This window comes from Anser cygnoides, chromosome 13, assembly GCF_040182565.1.
Source record: "Anser cygnoides isolate HZ-2024a breed goose chromosome 13, Taihu_goose_T2T_genome, whole genome shotgun sequence".
NCBI classification, from domain to species: Eukaryota; Metazoa; Chordata; class Aves; order Anseriformes; family Anatidae; genus Anser; species Anser cygnoides.
Genome location: NC_089885.1, coordinates 4,719,039 through 4,735,702, shown reverse-complemented (window position 1 = coordinate 4,735,702; position 16,664 = coordinate 4,719,039). Strand labels below are relative to the sequence as shown.

Genomic DNA, 16,664 nt, shown 5'->3' with positions numbered 1-16,664 from the left:
CAGGGAGGTGGTGGCGTCACTGTCCCTGGGGGTGTTCAAGGAAAGGCTGGATGTGGTGCTTAGGGACATGGTTTAGTGAGTGACATTGGTGGTAGGGGGATGGTTGGACCACATGATCTTGGAGAGCTTTCCCAACCCTAATGATTCTGTGATTCTACAGTTCTATGAAAGCACACTACATTGTATGACATTTCATGATCTTCAGTATGGAGCAGCACCTGTGTAACGATGTGAAGCAGCAGAGGCTAAACCAGTTTACTCCAGTATATTTGGGGTTAAAATCACCAAATAGCCCTTTAACACGCTCCGAACAGGCCAGCGGGGACACCGCGGAGGTAAAGGCAGGGCTGCCGAGGGGCAGAGGAGCCCCAGCCCCACTCCAGGGGCAGCCATCACCCCACAGCTACCCAACCCGAGGGCCGGGCAGCGGCGTGGGGCCTGCTCGGGCCCCACACGGGGCTTGAGGGACGAGATCGTGAAGGGAAAGAACCGTGAGGAGGCCATGACGGGAGGACGGCGGGCGGCGGAGGGTTAGCCTCCCCTGAGGGACTCCCCATTCGCCTCAGCCGAGGCCACGCCGCCACCAGCGCCCCCCCGCGCCGCTCCCCGCCGCTTGAGCGGCAGCGCGGGCGTCCATTAGGGCGGCGGCGCTCCCCCACGGCCCGCCCCTCGGCGGCGCAAGCCGGGGGCCGGCGCTGAGCACGCGTGGCTGCCGGTGGGGCCGGGGCCCGGCGCATGGAGGCGATGCCCTGCCGCAACCAGCGCCTCGGCCCCGCGCCCGGCCCGCAGGACGAGCAGCAGCCGCCGGTGGTGTTGGCGGCGGCGGCGGGCGGCGGCTGCTCGCGGTTGATCCGCTTCGCGGAACCCGATGAGGGCGGCGAGAGCAGCCCCAGCCCGGATAGCAGCAGCAGCAGCAATAACAACGGGGGGGTGCTGGTGGAAGTGCGCAGCCCCGCGGCGGAGATCGGGGCGCAGCTGAAGCTGCTGCCGATGAACGACCAGATCCGGGAGCTGCAGACCATCATCAGGGACAAGTGAGCGCCGGGAGGCCGCGCGGCGGGGCCTGGCGAGAAACCGGCGGGCGGCGGGGAGCGAGCGAGGGAGGGACGGGCGGCTCCGGCCGCGCTGGGGCGCTGGGGGGCGCTGAGAGGAACGGACAGGGCTGAGGGGGGCACCGAGGGGCTGAGGGGGGTGTTGGGGGCAGAGGGGGGCTGGAGGGGACTGAGAGGGGTGGGGGGGGCTGGGGGACGCGGCCCCAGGTGGGGAGGGGAGAGGGACCTGAGGGGAGCCCCCCTCACCGGCAGCCCGTGACAGAGACACCGTAAAGTCAGAGAGTGGCTCGGGTTGGAAGGGACCTCAAAAACCATCTAGTTCTAGCCATGGAGAGCGCCCAGATTGGATCCGGGAGTGATACAGCGCAGAGGAGGGTTTTGCTGAGGGGCCCCTACCTCCTTAGGACGCTGCCCTTTCTGAAGGCAATGTTTTCCATGCTTGTCGCTTTCTGTCACCAAGTCAGTGCTGCCACCACACCTGGTGGGACACGCAGCTGTCATCCTGCTTCTGCAGCTCTTCAGGGCAAAAATCTCCATGAGATTGGGCCCTGCTGCTGAGCACCTCCGACACGAGGTGCTTAAGGCACAGGGAAGCAGCAGGTCTCGCATCGCACCTCATGTCAGGAGCTCTCCTCCCACCCGTCCTGTTGGTGTCTGATTGTTCTGCACGTGGAAGGTGATACTACAGCGTGTTAAATTTAGCGTGCAATGTAACACAAACGTATGTAGAGGGCATCCATTGAAAGCACAATTTGCCTCCTGTGATGCGAGAAGCCCCAGCAGATACAGAGGTGGGGAACAGTTTGTCAGTGGAGTGTTCCAGGTTCCCAATAAACCCTTCCTGTCCTGCAACACACGGGCTTCCAACGTCTGCAGTAACCAGTTTGATTCTTCCCCTTATTTCTTCTCTGTTCTATCTGCATAGGCTGTGTTTTGGTATTTCCCAGCTCTTGAGTACTTAACTTTGCAACTGCAATACCACTAACGTATTTTTATGTAGAACTAATCATCAAAGACAATACCTATGTTAATTGTGCTGGCTTAGATGTGCCTTGTTACCTTAAATTAGGGATTTTTGACTCTTCAAAGCGTTGTGGAAAAAGCTGATCTCATTGCAGGCAGGAGCACACGGAGCTAGTGCTGGCTTGCTGCAAGGAGGGCAGTTGTGGCAAGACCACACAAAAGATCTCTGCAGGTAAGAATGTCTTCTGGCAGCCTTCCTGCAGAGCAGAAAGGGAAGTTTTACGTGGGCCAAGCAGAGAGACAGTGAGGCAATCCAAACTCTGCTTGTTGCATGGCCTACAGAAGGGTTTAAGGTTAGTGAAAAGGAAATAACATGTGGCTTTGATATCTAGGTAAATACTAGCAATGTAGTTACTGTACCCACCTAGGTATTTTTATTATTGTTGCAAGTAAATTTTTAAGTCTTGCAAATATATTGAACAAGTTTCTGGGTGTATTGAATTTAACCAGAAAACAGCGGCTGATATTTTAACTCTGAGGAGATTTTTTTTTTTTAGAGTTGCATCAGGCCATTGCACAAGACTCTAGTAAGGCGAGGTGTAGAGTAAGCCTTGGAAATAATGAATCGCTCCTAGCAGCTGCAGTGCCAGCGCACCATGCTTTATTCTAAACGTGGCACTGCCCTAGCAGTGGGGATGTAGCCATCGCTTCCAAGCTCCCTTCCTGCCCAGCGAGGAAAGCTGGACAGCAGGCTGCTCAGAAAGGCTTTGTGTGTAACAACGGCAAGGAAACACTGTTTTTATATTCTGGCTCAGAAAGGCAGTGGCATTTCAGTGAAGAAAAGGCCTCAGATGGGCCTACTTTAATGCCCGTGGTTCAGAAAGATGGTAAAATGTGTGCTCAGCTGCACAGGTGCGAGTATTTCTTATGCAGGGGTTAGAAACTGTTGCAGTGACCTTTCCTTGAGCAGGTGTGTGTTCTGCCTTACGAGGACTCTGTCCAACTGTGCCATTCCAACCAAGTGCTAAAAGAAGCTCTTCATAAGAAGTTTCATAGTTATGAATAAGGCGCTACGGCTAAGAGGAGTTAATGGTCAAAAAATCTGATTTAAACTGACAAAAGGCTGTGTTTGTATACAATGGAGAAGAGGGAAAAGCTGTGTCGCTACAGGGCAGTTAGATACCATTAGTGTAGCTCTGTGTCTGGAGTAGAAAAGGACAGGCAGTCCCACAGCTGGGCAAGTTCAAGGGGGGCATTGGGATTACTTAATGCTCGTGAACACAGATGTTCCAGGTACAGCAATCATGGAAAGGGCAGAAATTACAAAGCAAGCTGCTGGGAGAAACACCAAAAGGAGGAGAAAACAGTCAGTTTGGGGCTATTCCTGTGCAGTGAGGAAGGGATAGTCATTCTTGGTGCGGTGCAAGCTCGAATCAGGCATGTTTACATCAGCCTAAGGATGGACAGGCTGGATGCAGAAGACCTTAGGGACTCTGTGTTGCCCACAGAATGAGCCGCACAGAAAAGTGGAAAGGAATTCAGGATTCAGAGGAATGCAACACAGCCTTTCAATTGGAATAACTGTCCAGTAAAAAACAAGACAAAAACCATCTTCATGTTGCTGGTCTCACGTCCTGTGGCAGGTTCAGAGATGGCTAACTGAATCAGCAGTGAGCATTTCATAGGCTAAAATTACAGTTTATGTACTTAGTTTCATTTTATGTAGCTGTAACTGCAGTTAATGAGGTCTGCGAGCCAGAATTAGGGAGGCAGAGAGGTGGCCTCGGCTTGTGTGCGTGGGTGCACGTTTTCCCCTGGCTCGCTCAGTTCTGGAGCCTTGTCTGTGCCAAATGGGTGGGCAGGTGCCTGCTGACACTGTCGGGCGTGAATTCTGAGTCCTCTCTTAAACTGATGAGTTTAAGTACAGAGTGCCCGGGAGCAGACAGTCAGAGCCTCTTCTGAGGAGGGTGTGACCTCGCAGTGGTGTCTGGCCTGCACAGGTTGGAACCAGCGATCTGGAAGCTGAAATGAATAGTGTGGCAATGTGCAGCCCAGAGCGCTGGTTTCTGCGGGAGGAAATTCATTAGCTCAGATGGGTAGTGCCATCTGAACTCCCAGTTTAACAACAGACGTGATTTAAATGTAGGTATTTAAGGGTTGTTGTGTCTTTTATGTGAGATCATTGTGCTGCGTTCTGCTGCGGCTTCTTATTCCCGAGGGAGCGGAGCGGACGGCACAGCAGTGCAGACAGCAGAGCAGACAGCAGAGCAGCAGGACGCGCAGTCCTGACTGCTATACAGAGTGCGATGATTCAACAGCGTGCCACTCAGCCGTGATGAGCAGAGATGGCTTTGCTGCGGGCAGGCAGGTTGGGATCCCTTTCACATAGCACCCCCCATACTGGCACTGAAATACTGAGTACGTACACACACGGCTCTGGTCCTCCCTCAGAGAGAGGATGTGCTCCTGTTCTCAGCTGCATCAGTGCCCATTAATGGCACCAGGTTCCAGTGCCTACACTTCTTATAAAGGTCTTTTATGAACTCTGTTTGGGGAAGCAGCTTTTTTCCAGCCTTGCCTTCACAGCACCCTGCTGTCTCTGGGGGAGTTCTCTTGCAAGGTGAATGGGAGAAACAGGAATTACCAAAGTGTGTCAGACCACGACCTGCCTCCAGCCTTGGCAGTGGTTGGAACCAGTCCCAGTTACTTTATTAAGAAGTTTGTAGTCTGCTGTAGATCATGACTTTGTATCCTTGTATCTGATTTTTAAGGTGAGCAGTTCCAGCGTTTTCACATGAACCTTTCTTTCCTGGCCCCTAGAAATTAATTTTCTCGTGATGTGGGGCTTGAAATCCGGTGACAGCTTTCCAGCTGAAGGTGTGCACAAGATCTGTCATTTTCAGTATTATTATTATTTGTCTCTAATTTTTATGCATGCCACCACTATTGTCCTCCATCCCCTTAAAAACCAGACAGAACTGACCAAGGGTGTTCTGTGAACAGAGTGTAAAAACATCAGCCTCCCTGTGTGAGGACAGAGTAGTTCATTTAAAGCCTCGTAATCTGTATTAATAGCCCACAGTATTCACTCTAAACTTTTATTGCTTTGCAATCAAAACCAGAGTCGTGACATGGTCAGGTTTGTCTTACCCCCTTTCATGAAATATGGGTAAGTTTTTTGACATGCTGTGCTCTAGTCTGGAAAAACCTAAGAATACACCACCTACACACTGTGCTACTTACTGTCATATTTTTTTTTTTATATTTGCACACACCACAGTTGGGAATATGAATCCCTTTAAAAATCTTAACAAAATCAGTTTGTGTGATTGCAAGCTTGTTTCTTGGTTATTTAATGGGGCTTTCTTCAGTTCTGGTTTTCTGATTAACGTCAAAGTAGCAGAACATTAAGAATATCCTGTCATTGCTAGAAAGAACAAAAAACAAACAGCATTTTGAATAACAAATACTGTAGTGCTAGCACAAGGAAAGAAATCAGATTAGGCTGCTAGTCTTTTAAAACCTCATTTTCTTAATGTGGCAAGGTGATACTAGTAGTACAGGGAGCAGGCAGACACACATCCTGACTTCCACTCTTGTAAATAGAAGATGTTGCAGAACCTTGGGGATTAAGTGCAAAACTATCTGTGGTATTTCAAGAGACATCCAGAGAATCTTAGCTTGAAGATGAGAGAGGGCTGTGCCTAGTGTGATTAACAGAAAGTGTCACTGAAAGTGATCTGCCTGTGATGGTGATTCCTTGTCAGAGGATTTTTAAGGCTAACATGCTGGAAAGGTCGTCTCCTTAGCTGGAAGTTTGTCCTACTTCTGTGCGGTGAGAGTTGGTCTTGACCCGGGAAGCCAGGTGTTCCAACCTGGCATTACGACTGCAGCTGTCAACGTGGCACGTTCGCACAGCATGGAGCAGGAAGAGGTGAGCTTACCCTTCCTGTCTTCTGGACGGGCCACCAGCCAGCAGGCGTGGTAGCAAAAAGTTCCACCTAAGCCAGGAGAGAGGGGTTTTCACAGCGCTGCTTGCTTACCCCTGCGCATTTTAGGCTCAGGCTCACTAGGCTTATCACACTGTGAATGAGTTTCAGATAAGATACGATATCCTGCTTGTCAGGTGCATTGGGTCAGTCTCAGCGCTTGGGACCTGCTTCATCATTGTCCTGTGGTTCGATTGACTTAAGAACGGGCAAAGCAAAGCTCTCCTGCTTACAGCTGTAGAGAACCTACCAGGCTGGCACAGGTCAGAGCTGCTGAGGTGTTTTGGAAGCAAGCTGGCATGGTGGTACAATGGAAAGCCTACAGAATATCCTGCTGGTGTTTTCGTGCTTCAGTTGCTACGTGTGCAGTGCAGCGACATGGCCAGTGGTAAGAGACAAAGCCCCGTGTGAGCTCACTGCACCTCGGGCTTCTCCACCCGGTACAAAATACACACGGTAGGATCTCTGGGGGATAAAGTTGGAATGTGGCAGACCTTTCTCCAAACTGCCTCTGGAAAATATTGTCCTTCGTGTAACATTATATTTAAGCAATGTTCTTAATTGTTCCCCAATTTAAAATAGAAATTGTTACCTTTTTCAGGACAGCCAGTAGAGGAGACTTCGTATTTTCTGCTGATCGTCTGGTAGGTGAAGAATTTCTTCTTGAAGTTGTGCTGTGTAATTCTTTTATAAAATGGTCTTGTGAGCTACAATGTTAGTGTGAGGGCAACTTTTCTAAACAAAGGAAATTGCTGTTTGACAGCAACTTTCTGTATAGGGATTCTGTTCTTTGTTACAGTGTTTTCATCTCAAAGGGTTCCAGAAACTAAGTTATTATCAAATACTTCAGTACAGTGAGAAGTAGCAACATGAGAATGCAATTTAAAAACAGATGCACAGAGGCTGTAGATAATTTAGTGTTAGTTTGAAACAGTACTTTTGATCTTGTCAACAATTTCTTACAGTCTAGATGTCAACGACTGATTGCGTGCAGAGCACCTCCTGACACTTGTTGTGTGGTAGATGAGCAGCTCTGGGTGCATCCACCCTGGGAACGGGCTTTTAACCATGTGGTAGTTGCTAGCAGGGACAAAGCAATTTGAAACTCACACATTCTGGTAAGTCAGGACAAGGGCTGGTGGGAATGCAGCAGTTATCTCACGTAAATTGAATGCTTAAAGAAGCCCACAACACTTGCTACCACAAGTGTACTGGATACGCCCCTGTATTCAAGAGGGTGTTTCCTATTTGAGACTCCAGATTCGTTACTGAGGAAAGCCTTTCCTTCTCCCTCTAACAAATATCAGTCCAGAGAGCATTCAGTCACCGGCGCTATTTGCTAAACCAGCCAGGTGTTCTGTGATGAGCCCAGTCTTAATCCATGCCTGATGCAGGCTTGCTCAGGGCTTACATACGACCCCGACCTGACGTGTGACTGCAGTGCTTTTTATCTCTGCAGCTTGTTCCACTTTCCCCGCTGCTTTTCCCTTCTCGAGAATGTTTCTGCCTCTTCCGTTCTCTAGGATCAGTGAAAGCCTGAGCCAACAAAACTCATCACTGTTACTGTTGGGTCAAGTTACCGACTGCAGTGTCCCTCTTTGCCTTCATAAGGGACAGGCAGAAAGCCACAGTCCCACCTTCTTTCTGTGCCGGCAGTGCTCAGCAGATGTAACGTCCTTCACAGCGCTGGACAAGTGGGAACAGCACAGGAAGCATCCACAGCCTGTGCTAAACCAGCTCAGCTGTGGGTCGTTCTTCCTGTTTTTTTTTTTTTTTGTGGTTTCAGCTTTTCACATGCTTAAATGTGTAGATGAGATTCAGACAGCCAACATCAGCAACCCCACATACTTACAGGGTGCGGGTCTCCAGTCCAGAGTCAGGCCCCTTCCTGAACAGCACTCCTGTCTGGTTAATATTCTTATTTTACCTTGTAGCAGCTTCCTGTCTTGTCAGGAGCATTCCTTCCTATCAACTTCTTCGAACTAAAGCGAAGCAATAAAGATTCCTGTTCTGTACTTTAAAAATGAGATAGATAATGGCTATCCTGTTACAGACAGGAGAACCCTTACAGGTCCCAGCTGTACTTCAGCACCACTAATTAGTGTGACGGGCCTCCCCCACGTACCTTCTCACTCTGTTTGGAGGTGGTTTGCTGGTCTGCTTTTCATTTTGTAAGAGGAATATTATGAGAAACAGTGTGTGACTGTCCCATTTTCTGTATGGTATCACAGTTGGACATGGGACGTGGGCTCTAGTAGATGTACAGACACTGTTAAGATGTGCTGTGTGTTTTTCATCTGACTAGCAGACAGCTGATTAATGACACGATGCAGTCTGAAAACAAGAAACAAATGCATGGAGTTGTAGAGTAGCAAAACCTCGTTGCAGAGAGAAAATGAGAATGGAGTTAAGCTTGCCACTAGTTTGGCAGTTAATAGTGGCAAGTATCTTGTAAGGTCACAATAGGAAGAAGGTTCAAGGAGGGATTTGATGAATTGATAGTGGTACAGTTTTTCCATCTGGCAGTTTGTTTCTCACAGAAGGGGATGACAAAAGAAATGTTCAAAGATATTTGTGGAAGAAGGGAGTTAAGAGGTGGTAAAGGTTAGCAGAACATTCCCGAAAGCGACTGCTGGTGGTGTGGTCCTGCAGCTGCAAGATGGGGGGCTGAAATCATGAATAAGATGACAAACCATCTTGTGTCTGGGAAGGAGAAGAGGCAGGCGTGGGAAGTAAGCCTCTAGCACAAGAAAGGATTGATCGTTACGACTCGCGGTAGTAGATATCTGAACAGATAGACCAGAAAGTGCTAGGGAGAGCAAGCTGAGAACCAGCAGCAGAGAACTCTGTAAAAGGCTCACGGTGAGCCCTTGTACATGTGCTGCCATGCATATGAAAGGAGACTTTCACTGATGGCACCTTGCAGCTTTTCTGCAGAATTAGTGAGGAGCTCACCAAGCCCCAGGCATTTGTACTGAGACAGCCTGAGAATTATTTTAGGGAGCCCTGCTTGGTAGGCAGCACTGGATAAATTGGGTTCAGTCGAGCTGCATGCAGCCGGGTGGGCACTACAGCAGCTTGTTGTGGGCCCAGAGCCCAGGTAAGTGACAGGAAGAGGGGACATCTCCCAGAGAGACACCAGGCATCGTGTGCCTCGAGTTCGGGCAAGGACCAAGCACAGTTGCCTTGCAGCCTGGACTCAGGCAGGGGTTTGTCATCTACACAGCACTGCCCCGCAGCCTCAGCCGACAAGTAGGGTGAAGATAACGTTGGTCACTCTGGAATTTAGAATAGAAAAGTTGGAAGGGACTTTCAAAGATCATCTAGTCCAAGTGATTTTCTAAAAATTAATTTTTAATCTATTTACATTCTAGTTTATCGGCATTTCATTGCTTCACCTCTTTCCAAACTGCAGGCAGGCACAAGAGTTGTGACATGCAGCCACTCAGGATTACAGTTATCTGCTCAGGTGTCTCTAGAAGGGCTCTCCCTTTTCAAGGTTTGTCTGCTCAGAGACACGCCATCCCTCACTGCACCTCGGCTGGCTTCCTTAGCGATTGCACCTCTTGTAAATGAGAGTGCTGGCAGCTGCTTTCTCTAGGTGCCTCTATCCCAATTTCTCTGTTCATGGACCCTGAAGGACTGGTCCAACCTGATTTCTTCAGTGGTATTTGAGACTGGTAAGGAGACTTGATCCATGTGTTTAATTGGCTGAGAAAGGGTAGGGTCACTAACATCTTAACATCCTCAAAACACTTACGTGGTAGTTAGCTACAACTCCTCAGACTCGTATTAGCTGTGGCTTTTCCTAGCAGTGCTAACACACCTCATGCTACTGACGGTTCAAAGCAAACAGCATTTCCCTTGCTTACTGCAGAGGTAACCTTAAACATGTAACTGTAATAAATGAGCACACTGACTATATAATTTTGCATATCAGCATATATGCATAACCTAAAACTTCAGCAGAAGTCTGTGAGCCGTGACAGTTTAACTAGGCCTGCTAGAACTTAATAGTGTTAGCTCCCTCCCTCCTCCCAAAACCTTGTCAAAGAGGGACTTTAGTTTACTAACTCCTAATGCAGTCTGTGTGCGTGCTAGGAACTGGGGCAGGATGGAAGAACAGAAAAACCTTCCAGCCTGCCCTGCTTCTGGAGTGTCTGAAGTGAGCTCAGCCCCAGGGGCAGTCACCTCATTTCTGCCATTATACAGTGACTTTTGCTTAATAGGTTTCATCTTTGGCTTGGCAGTAGCTTTCCTTGAGCAGTCCTGGCCTTTGAATCTTTGGCCCACCAGCAGAGAGAATTTTGTATATCTGCAATACCCAGAGCATCTTTCCTGGGCAGTCATTCTGGGCTGAGATGGATGCATTTCGTACCTTCACCTGGGGTACAGCACAGGTTTCCTGCCCTTTGGAGAGACGTGTGACACGCCAGCCACATCTCCAGGAGCGATGTCCCAGTGCAGCTGGGCCATCTGCACCCTGTGAACATGCAGGGGCTGAGCGGAGTGTGTGGAGCAATCAGAGCTGCCAGGTGCCAGGAGAAGGGGGTGATAAAGAGACTTGTAGATCCACTGACACGTCTTGGGACGCTGGGTGGTGTGTTTACAGCGCTGCAGCTCCTGCGGCTGTTCTGGGCAGCCCTGCTGCAGCTTCTTCTTGGAAATACAGATGTTAAAACAGGCCTTAGGGCCTAGCTGATGGGGAACTGAAAGAAGGGGAATTTTCCTTTTTTTCTCACTGATATTTTCTGTCAGCAACATAAAGTTAACCATGGGTGGTTCACTTGTTGAGAAACATTTGTCTCTGCTGGCTTTACCTGCCAGACAGAAGTTAAGCCAGCTTTATGAAGGCATTGTAGATGTACCCCTGCCCCCGTTCTGGTTTTTATTGCCTTCATTTGGTGTGTGGACAAAACATACACATTGCCCTATAAAAGGCCTTTAAAGTCTATCCCTAACTACTAGTAAAAGAGGATGTTCTTGGCTGTTAGGTGTTCACCTAGTACTTGCAGAAACTCCTAACATTTAGTATCTTATCTGGCTGGATAACAAACCCCTTTAAGCTGCTTTCTCTGGTTCTACAGATCAGACTTGTGGTTGAAGAGGGACTGAACCAACTGCCATACACGGAATGCACGGTGACCACGCCAACAGGTACGTGGGAAACTACTCCGCCAGGTAGGACTGGAAGTGGAAGCTGAATTAATATAACAATGTGGAACTGGTACAAGAGGCTGGAACAACGTAACATTCAGGCTAGAGTACAGAGTTAAGGTCCCCTCAAGGGATTAAAAAAAAAAAGCTAAAAGATGTGTGATGACAGGACTGAGCAGAACACAGTCACAGAGGTGTCACCTTACAACGGTTTTAAATTGGTCTTGCAAAACTGTGATAAAAACTTTAGCAGTGTATGTGCAAGATCAACTTACTTGCCCCTATCACACCATCGAATTAAAACTGATGACATTTCACGTGCCCGTTACAGAAAAAAGTGCTCAGCACAAGGAGTTTTGTCATGCCAGCGTAAATCTGCCTCTGTTGCAACCGTGAGTGATGGTAAGCAGGAAATAAAAAGCGGCTGTGTTGACGTTAGAGGAAACCCACTGCAGTACTTCTGGTTTGCTCCTATTAACCGTAAAAGATATGTAAGGTTGCATGGGTTACTCAGAGGTAGTGTAGCTGCTGCTCAGTGCATCAGCCATGTCTGGGGAACCTCAAGCACACCCAGGGCATCTGCAGTACCCCTGCAGGACAGGCACCAGCTGAGTCCTCCTCCCCTTGAGGATTTTGCTGGCATTTTCTGCAGCCTGAGAGCAGCTCTGTACATCCTCTCATTCACTCTACCCCTCTGCCCTTCACCGTAAATCATCTGTATGTCTTTACCCTACTTTTAGTTACAGAAAAGATGGCCTGAAAACACTTGGTGCTGAAGCTAGCTGGAGTTTAGGAAGGCGCTCAGGCGCCACAGTCACTTACCTTTGCTCGCTTTTAACTAAAACAGCAGCTACTTCTTGAGGCCTGGCTTCACATCAGTCCCAGGTCAGTTGGTGAGGGGTGGTTTGATGGCTGTCGGCTGTCTGCGTTACCCAGTTTGTCTGGCAGGTCCCCTGCGAGTAATGCGCTCCCGAAGCTCTGCAGTTGTTTCTCAGTGAGCCACTCGCCTGCCTGTGGGGAACGAGCGCCTTGGGCCTGGCCCTCTGGGCACACGTTGCTGTGGTGCACAGGCTGTTGTCTGCTGTTACTGCTAGCCCAGCTGTCAGGGCGTCAGCCCTTTCACCCTTACCCGTGCCCAAGGAGGGAGCTAAAATGGCCTCAGATGCGCTCATCCAACAGGGAGTGTGCCCTGAGAACACAGACACTTACCTACCAATTGTTGCTTATTTGTACTTAACTCTTTCCCTCCAAGCATTTGCAAGCTGCCGTCAGCACAGACGATTTGTACTTTCAGAAGCAGAATGTCCCTCGAGGCCAGCAATGAAATGCCCTGTCGGCTCTCCTTTAAAAGGAGCCTTTGGCCTTTTTTCAGCCAGGCAGGAGAATATGAAAAGCCCATAAAAACACTGCCACATATTCTTCTCTGCAGTGGTACTGGGCAAGTTCAGGTTAGATCTGAAGAACTACGAGTGGGCTTATCTTGCTTTGCTGCCTTTGAATTCATAACCTTGAACTCACAGTACTGGCGATCTCTCTTTCGTACACATACCCTTGCCCACTTCTGTTCTTCAGTGATCAGGAACGCAATTAGAGTAGCATCATATTTTGGTTATGCCTCTTCACCTGCAGCACTGGAGTGCATTTACTTGGTTACTTAGGGCACGTACCATTTATCTTTATTTTGGATAACATCCTTCATCTAAAATAATGACCTGAATGTTTGAGTTATAAAACATACAGACAGGATCACACCTGTGCCGCTCTTCTGAAGTAACCGTTACGAGTAAGTTCTTTCATGGTTCTGGTCCCGTTCCCATGGCTTGTTTGAGGAGTGCAGGATGTGGCGTGCAGGTGGGGCCACGCCTCCTGTTGAGACATGCCGAGCTCAGCACCGGTCCCTGGGTCTGCAGGGGAATCTTGTTTCCATTCACACCAGGATCACTTAAAACAGGATGGGACAGGGGAGCGATCCCTGCCACTGACCCTTGGTTTCTTTCCTTTTTTAGGATACAAGTACGAAGGAGTGAAATTTGAAAAGGGAAACTGTGGAGTGAGCATAATGAGAAGCGGTAGGCAGTTTTTGGTTGTTGAATAGGTGTGAATTAAATGCTTTTGAAACCAGTAACCAGCTTCCTTCTGAAAACGTGCAACAAACTTCCCTACAGCAAAGGTTTCCCCCCTGACTGCTAGCTGACATTCTGTAATCAAGGATACCTAAGAAAGAATGGCAAGTAATACGTTTCTTCAACATCTCAGCAAATAGCAGCAGCAGACTTCATCTGACCTCTTCTTTAACAACCGTTAACTCTGAGAGGCCAGGCCAACTCTCCTTCCTCGTTTGCCACTAGTTTTTCCTCCTCAAAGATAGCTCTCCAAATAAACCATGCTCCCTGGTGCTAGAGGCAGTACTCTTTTGTCCAAAACTATGTCAAGCTTTTTATGATATAAAATCCAGCGGCTCCGCAGCTTCATGTACTATGTTTTTTTACCACGGTGTGGCTATGCAGAGCTCAAAGTTTTTTTTCAAACCACATATGAATTATGATATTATTTGTTTTGATATTTCTATTTCTCTCCTTTGAAAACCTGCTTAGCGCTAGAACCTGGGAACACAAATACCTGCGAGCCAAATGACACAGAGTAGGCTTGTTTTTCTGTCTAAACAGAGATAACGAAAATAGCTTAAGGTCTTTTTGAAACTTGAAAGCAAGAAGAAAAAAGCTCCTTTCGAGAACTATTCATCAACACAGTATTGGGACAGTCTATTTAATTGTAACAGCTTCTTGTTGTGCTCTTTGTTATCATGTGTTTTTTTTTTTTTTTGCTCATTTTGAGGCGAAGCAATGGAACAAGGTTTACGGGATTGCTGTCGATCGATCCGCATTGGAAAAATCCTGATACAGAGCGATGAGGAGACTCAAAGAGCAAAAGTATACTATGCTAAGTTTCCCCCAGACATTTACAGGAGAAAAGTTCTTCTTATGTACCCAATACTAAGTAAGTGTCTGTATTATTTACGGTGACTGTTCTGTATTTAAATTAAAGCTTCTGAATTTCAGGGGCTTTTGTTAGATTTTGGCTTGATTTAGGTGACATAGTAGGAACTTGATCAGGCTGCGCCAGAATGTACATCAGTCAGCCCACATCAGTGTGAACGCAGAGCAGATCTCTTGGGTTTGGCTGCACTTGTGAGAAAGGTAGATGCGTTCAATTCCAATGGCAAAATTTTTAAAAAATGAACTTATATGAGAAAAGACTTCAAATAGTATTTTCACTATTAAAAGACTTTTTGAGGAATAATCCTAAAGTAAATTATTTTAAAGTTAAATGCAATTAAAACCACAAAATATATCATTGTGGTAAGGACTGTGTCAGGATGAAAGAAATTTTCCAGCCTAAGATGTAATTCTGGTTCTGCACATGGAGCTCTTAATTGCTAACTTATTATTTTAGATGAGTTTTCTTGCCTCAGGGCTTTAATAAAATCCACTGACTTCAGTGTTTAAAACCTGGCAGAGTCGGCTATTTGGGTGTAAAGATTAAATTCCTTCATCAGGAGACAAACATTTTCAATAATTAGCATTTGCCGAGGTGACAGTCGACCAGTGGGGACAGGACAGTATCGTCGTTCAGCCCCACACCAGGATTGGTGCAGGTAGCCCCGGCTGGCTTAGGAAGAGTTCTTCCAGCAGGAAAACAAAAATCTCACTTTTTCCCCTTTTAGGTACTGGTAATACTGTAATTGAGGCTGTCAAAGTTCTTATAGAACACGGTGTGCAACCAAGTGTCATTATCCTGCTAAGCCTATTCTCCACACCGCATGGTAAGTTGAGGGGCTGTGCGGGGGGCAGAGGTGCTTGCACCTGTCGTTCAGTGGGGAAGGCGTCCGGCAGTCCCGCGCTCCAGGCAGCTGTGAAGAGCTCCTGCCTTGCGAATAAGGACACCAGCAGCACTCTGCTCAGGAAGGATTTTTTTCCCCTCTGAATTTTGAAACTGAGAGCGAACACTGGCATGTGTGGCATGGGCAGGGATAAAGGGTAGCAGAACGAAAAGGGCCTGTTACCCGTAACGGCAAAACTGCAACTGGTGAAGCATTCCTATAAGCAGGAATAGGTAAAGAAAATGCTTCAACGGCGCGCAGAGCACTGTAAGTCTTCCCTGTTGCTCCAAAGCACAGCAGCCCATGGTCAGCCACCAACTAACACCAGTTCTACAGAAAGCATGATGTAAAATAAGCTACAGAACTGGACTGTCTGCACGTTAAAGATCTTTAAATTTAAAAGATGACCCTAAAAAGGAATATCTGTTTCTCTAAGTAGGAAAATGGATCTTGTGGGTTTTAAAAATTGGCCGTGGCAGAAATCACTATCAAAAAATCAACCATGCTGTAGAGAGTTATTTCTGGCAGTCAGTAACGAAAATAATGATTGAATTAATTAGTGAATAGATTAGTTTGGGAAGTTAAATGTATGGTGGAGAAAAGAAAAATCCCAGTAAGAAAACCCAATCCACTGAATTCTGGAAGTTTTTCCTCACATGCAGGCAGATAAGCCAGAAATGAGGCAGAAGAACAGAGACAGGCTCACCTACAGAGTTCTGCTTACCTTGCTGTAACACGTGGTGCTGAAATACAGCTGCGGTGCGGCGTTGATTTCTTTGAGTTCTCTTCTCTCTCTCCAAAGGTGCCAAATCGATCATCCAGGAATTCCCAGAGATCACAATTTTAACTACAGAAGTTCATCCTGTTGCGCCAACACACTTTGGACAGAAGTATTTTGGAACGGACTGACGCACTTGGAACAAAGCAATATGACTGTATGATAGTACAAACGAGGTTTTTTTCTACATTTTATTATTATTTGTAGCAGAGTTGGTTGAGGGCATGTTTAAAAAATCTTTTTGGCCAAAGGCGGAAATACTTGACCTAGATTTCTTCTGGTTGGTTACTGCCTGAACACTGAACCAAGCACAGTAACAAAGCACTCTGAATCATTGCAAAGTCAAGCATCTTCATGTTGTACTCGTATAAACTGCTACACTCTCTGCTTTAATTTATTTATTCTTCCATAGCCTGTTTTGTGGCTGCTTGCAAAAGCAAAATAAAACAACTAAATCATGAAGGTGTGTCCTTCATTTCTAGTGCTGACGTTGACATCGCTCCAGGTTAGGCAGCACAGCCACTCTTACTAATTCCAGTACAACAGGTGCACTCGGTAGCAGCCACACTGCATTCCTGGCACAATTTTCAGTCTTGGGATGGTGGCCAAGAACTAAAGATATAACTCTCTGAATTTTGCTCTAAATAGATTATTTTCAAATGGTAGAACATCTGCAGTTACCTTGATCCGTAGTACTGAAGAAAGAATCTTCCTGTTGCGGTGTATGTGCCCTAATGGGGTGGGAATTGAGAATGGGAGAAGTGCTGTCTACAGAAATTCTGCTCACACTGTGGTTGAGTTTTGCCTCTTAAAGTTTCCATGGATGAATCAGTATCACTGACTGT

General features: G+C 47.4%; 1 protein-coding gene across 1 annotated transcript; it reads left to right on the top strand.

The window, feature by feature from the left end:
- The first annotated feature begins 669 nt into the window (after window positions 1-669).
- On the top strand, window positions 670-16,281 carry UPRT (uracil phosphoribosyltransferase homolog). The gene is made up of 7 exons (XM_048070702.2): window positions 670-1,034; window positions 6,606-6,648; window positions 11,092-11,161; window positions 13,168-13,230; window positions 13,997-14,158; window positions 14,886-14,984; window positions 15,844-16,281. The coding sequence occupies exons 1-7, from the start codon at window positions 736-738 to the stop codon at window positions 15,948-15,950; spliced, it is 843 nt and encodes a 280-aa protein (XP_047926659.1). The 5' UTR covers window positions 670-735; the 3' UTR covers window positions 15,951-16,281.
- The last annotated feature ends 383 nt before the right edge of the window (window positions 16,282-16,664 follow it).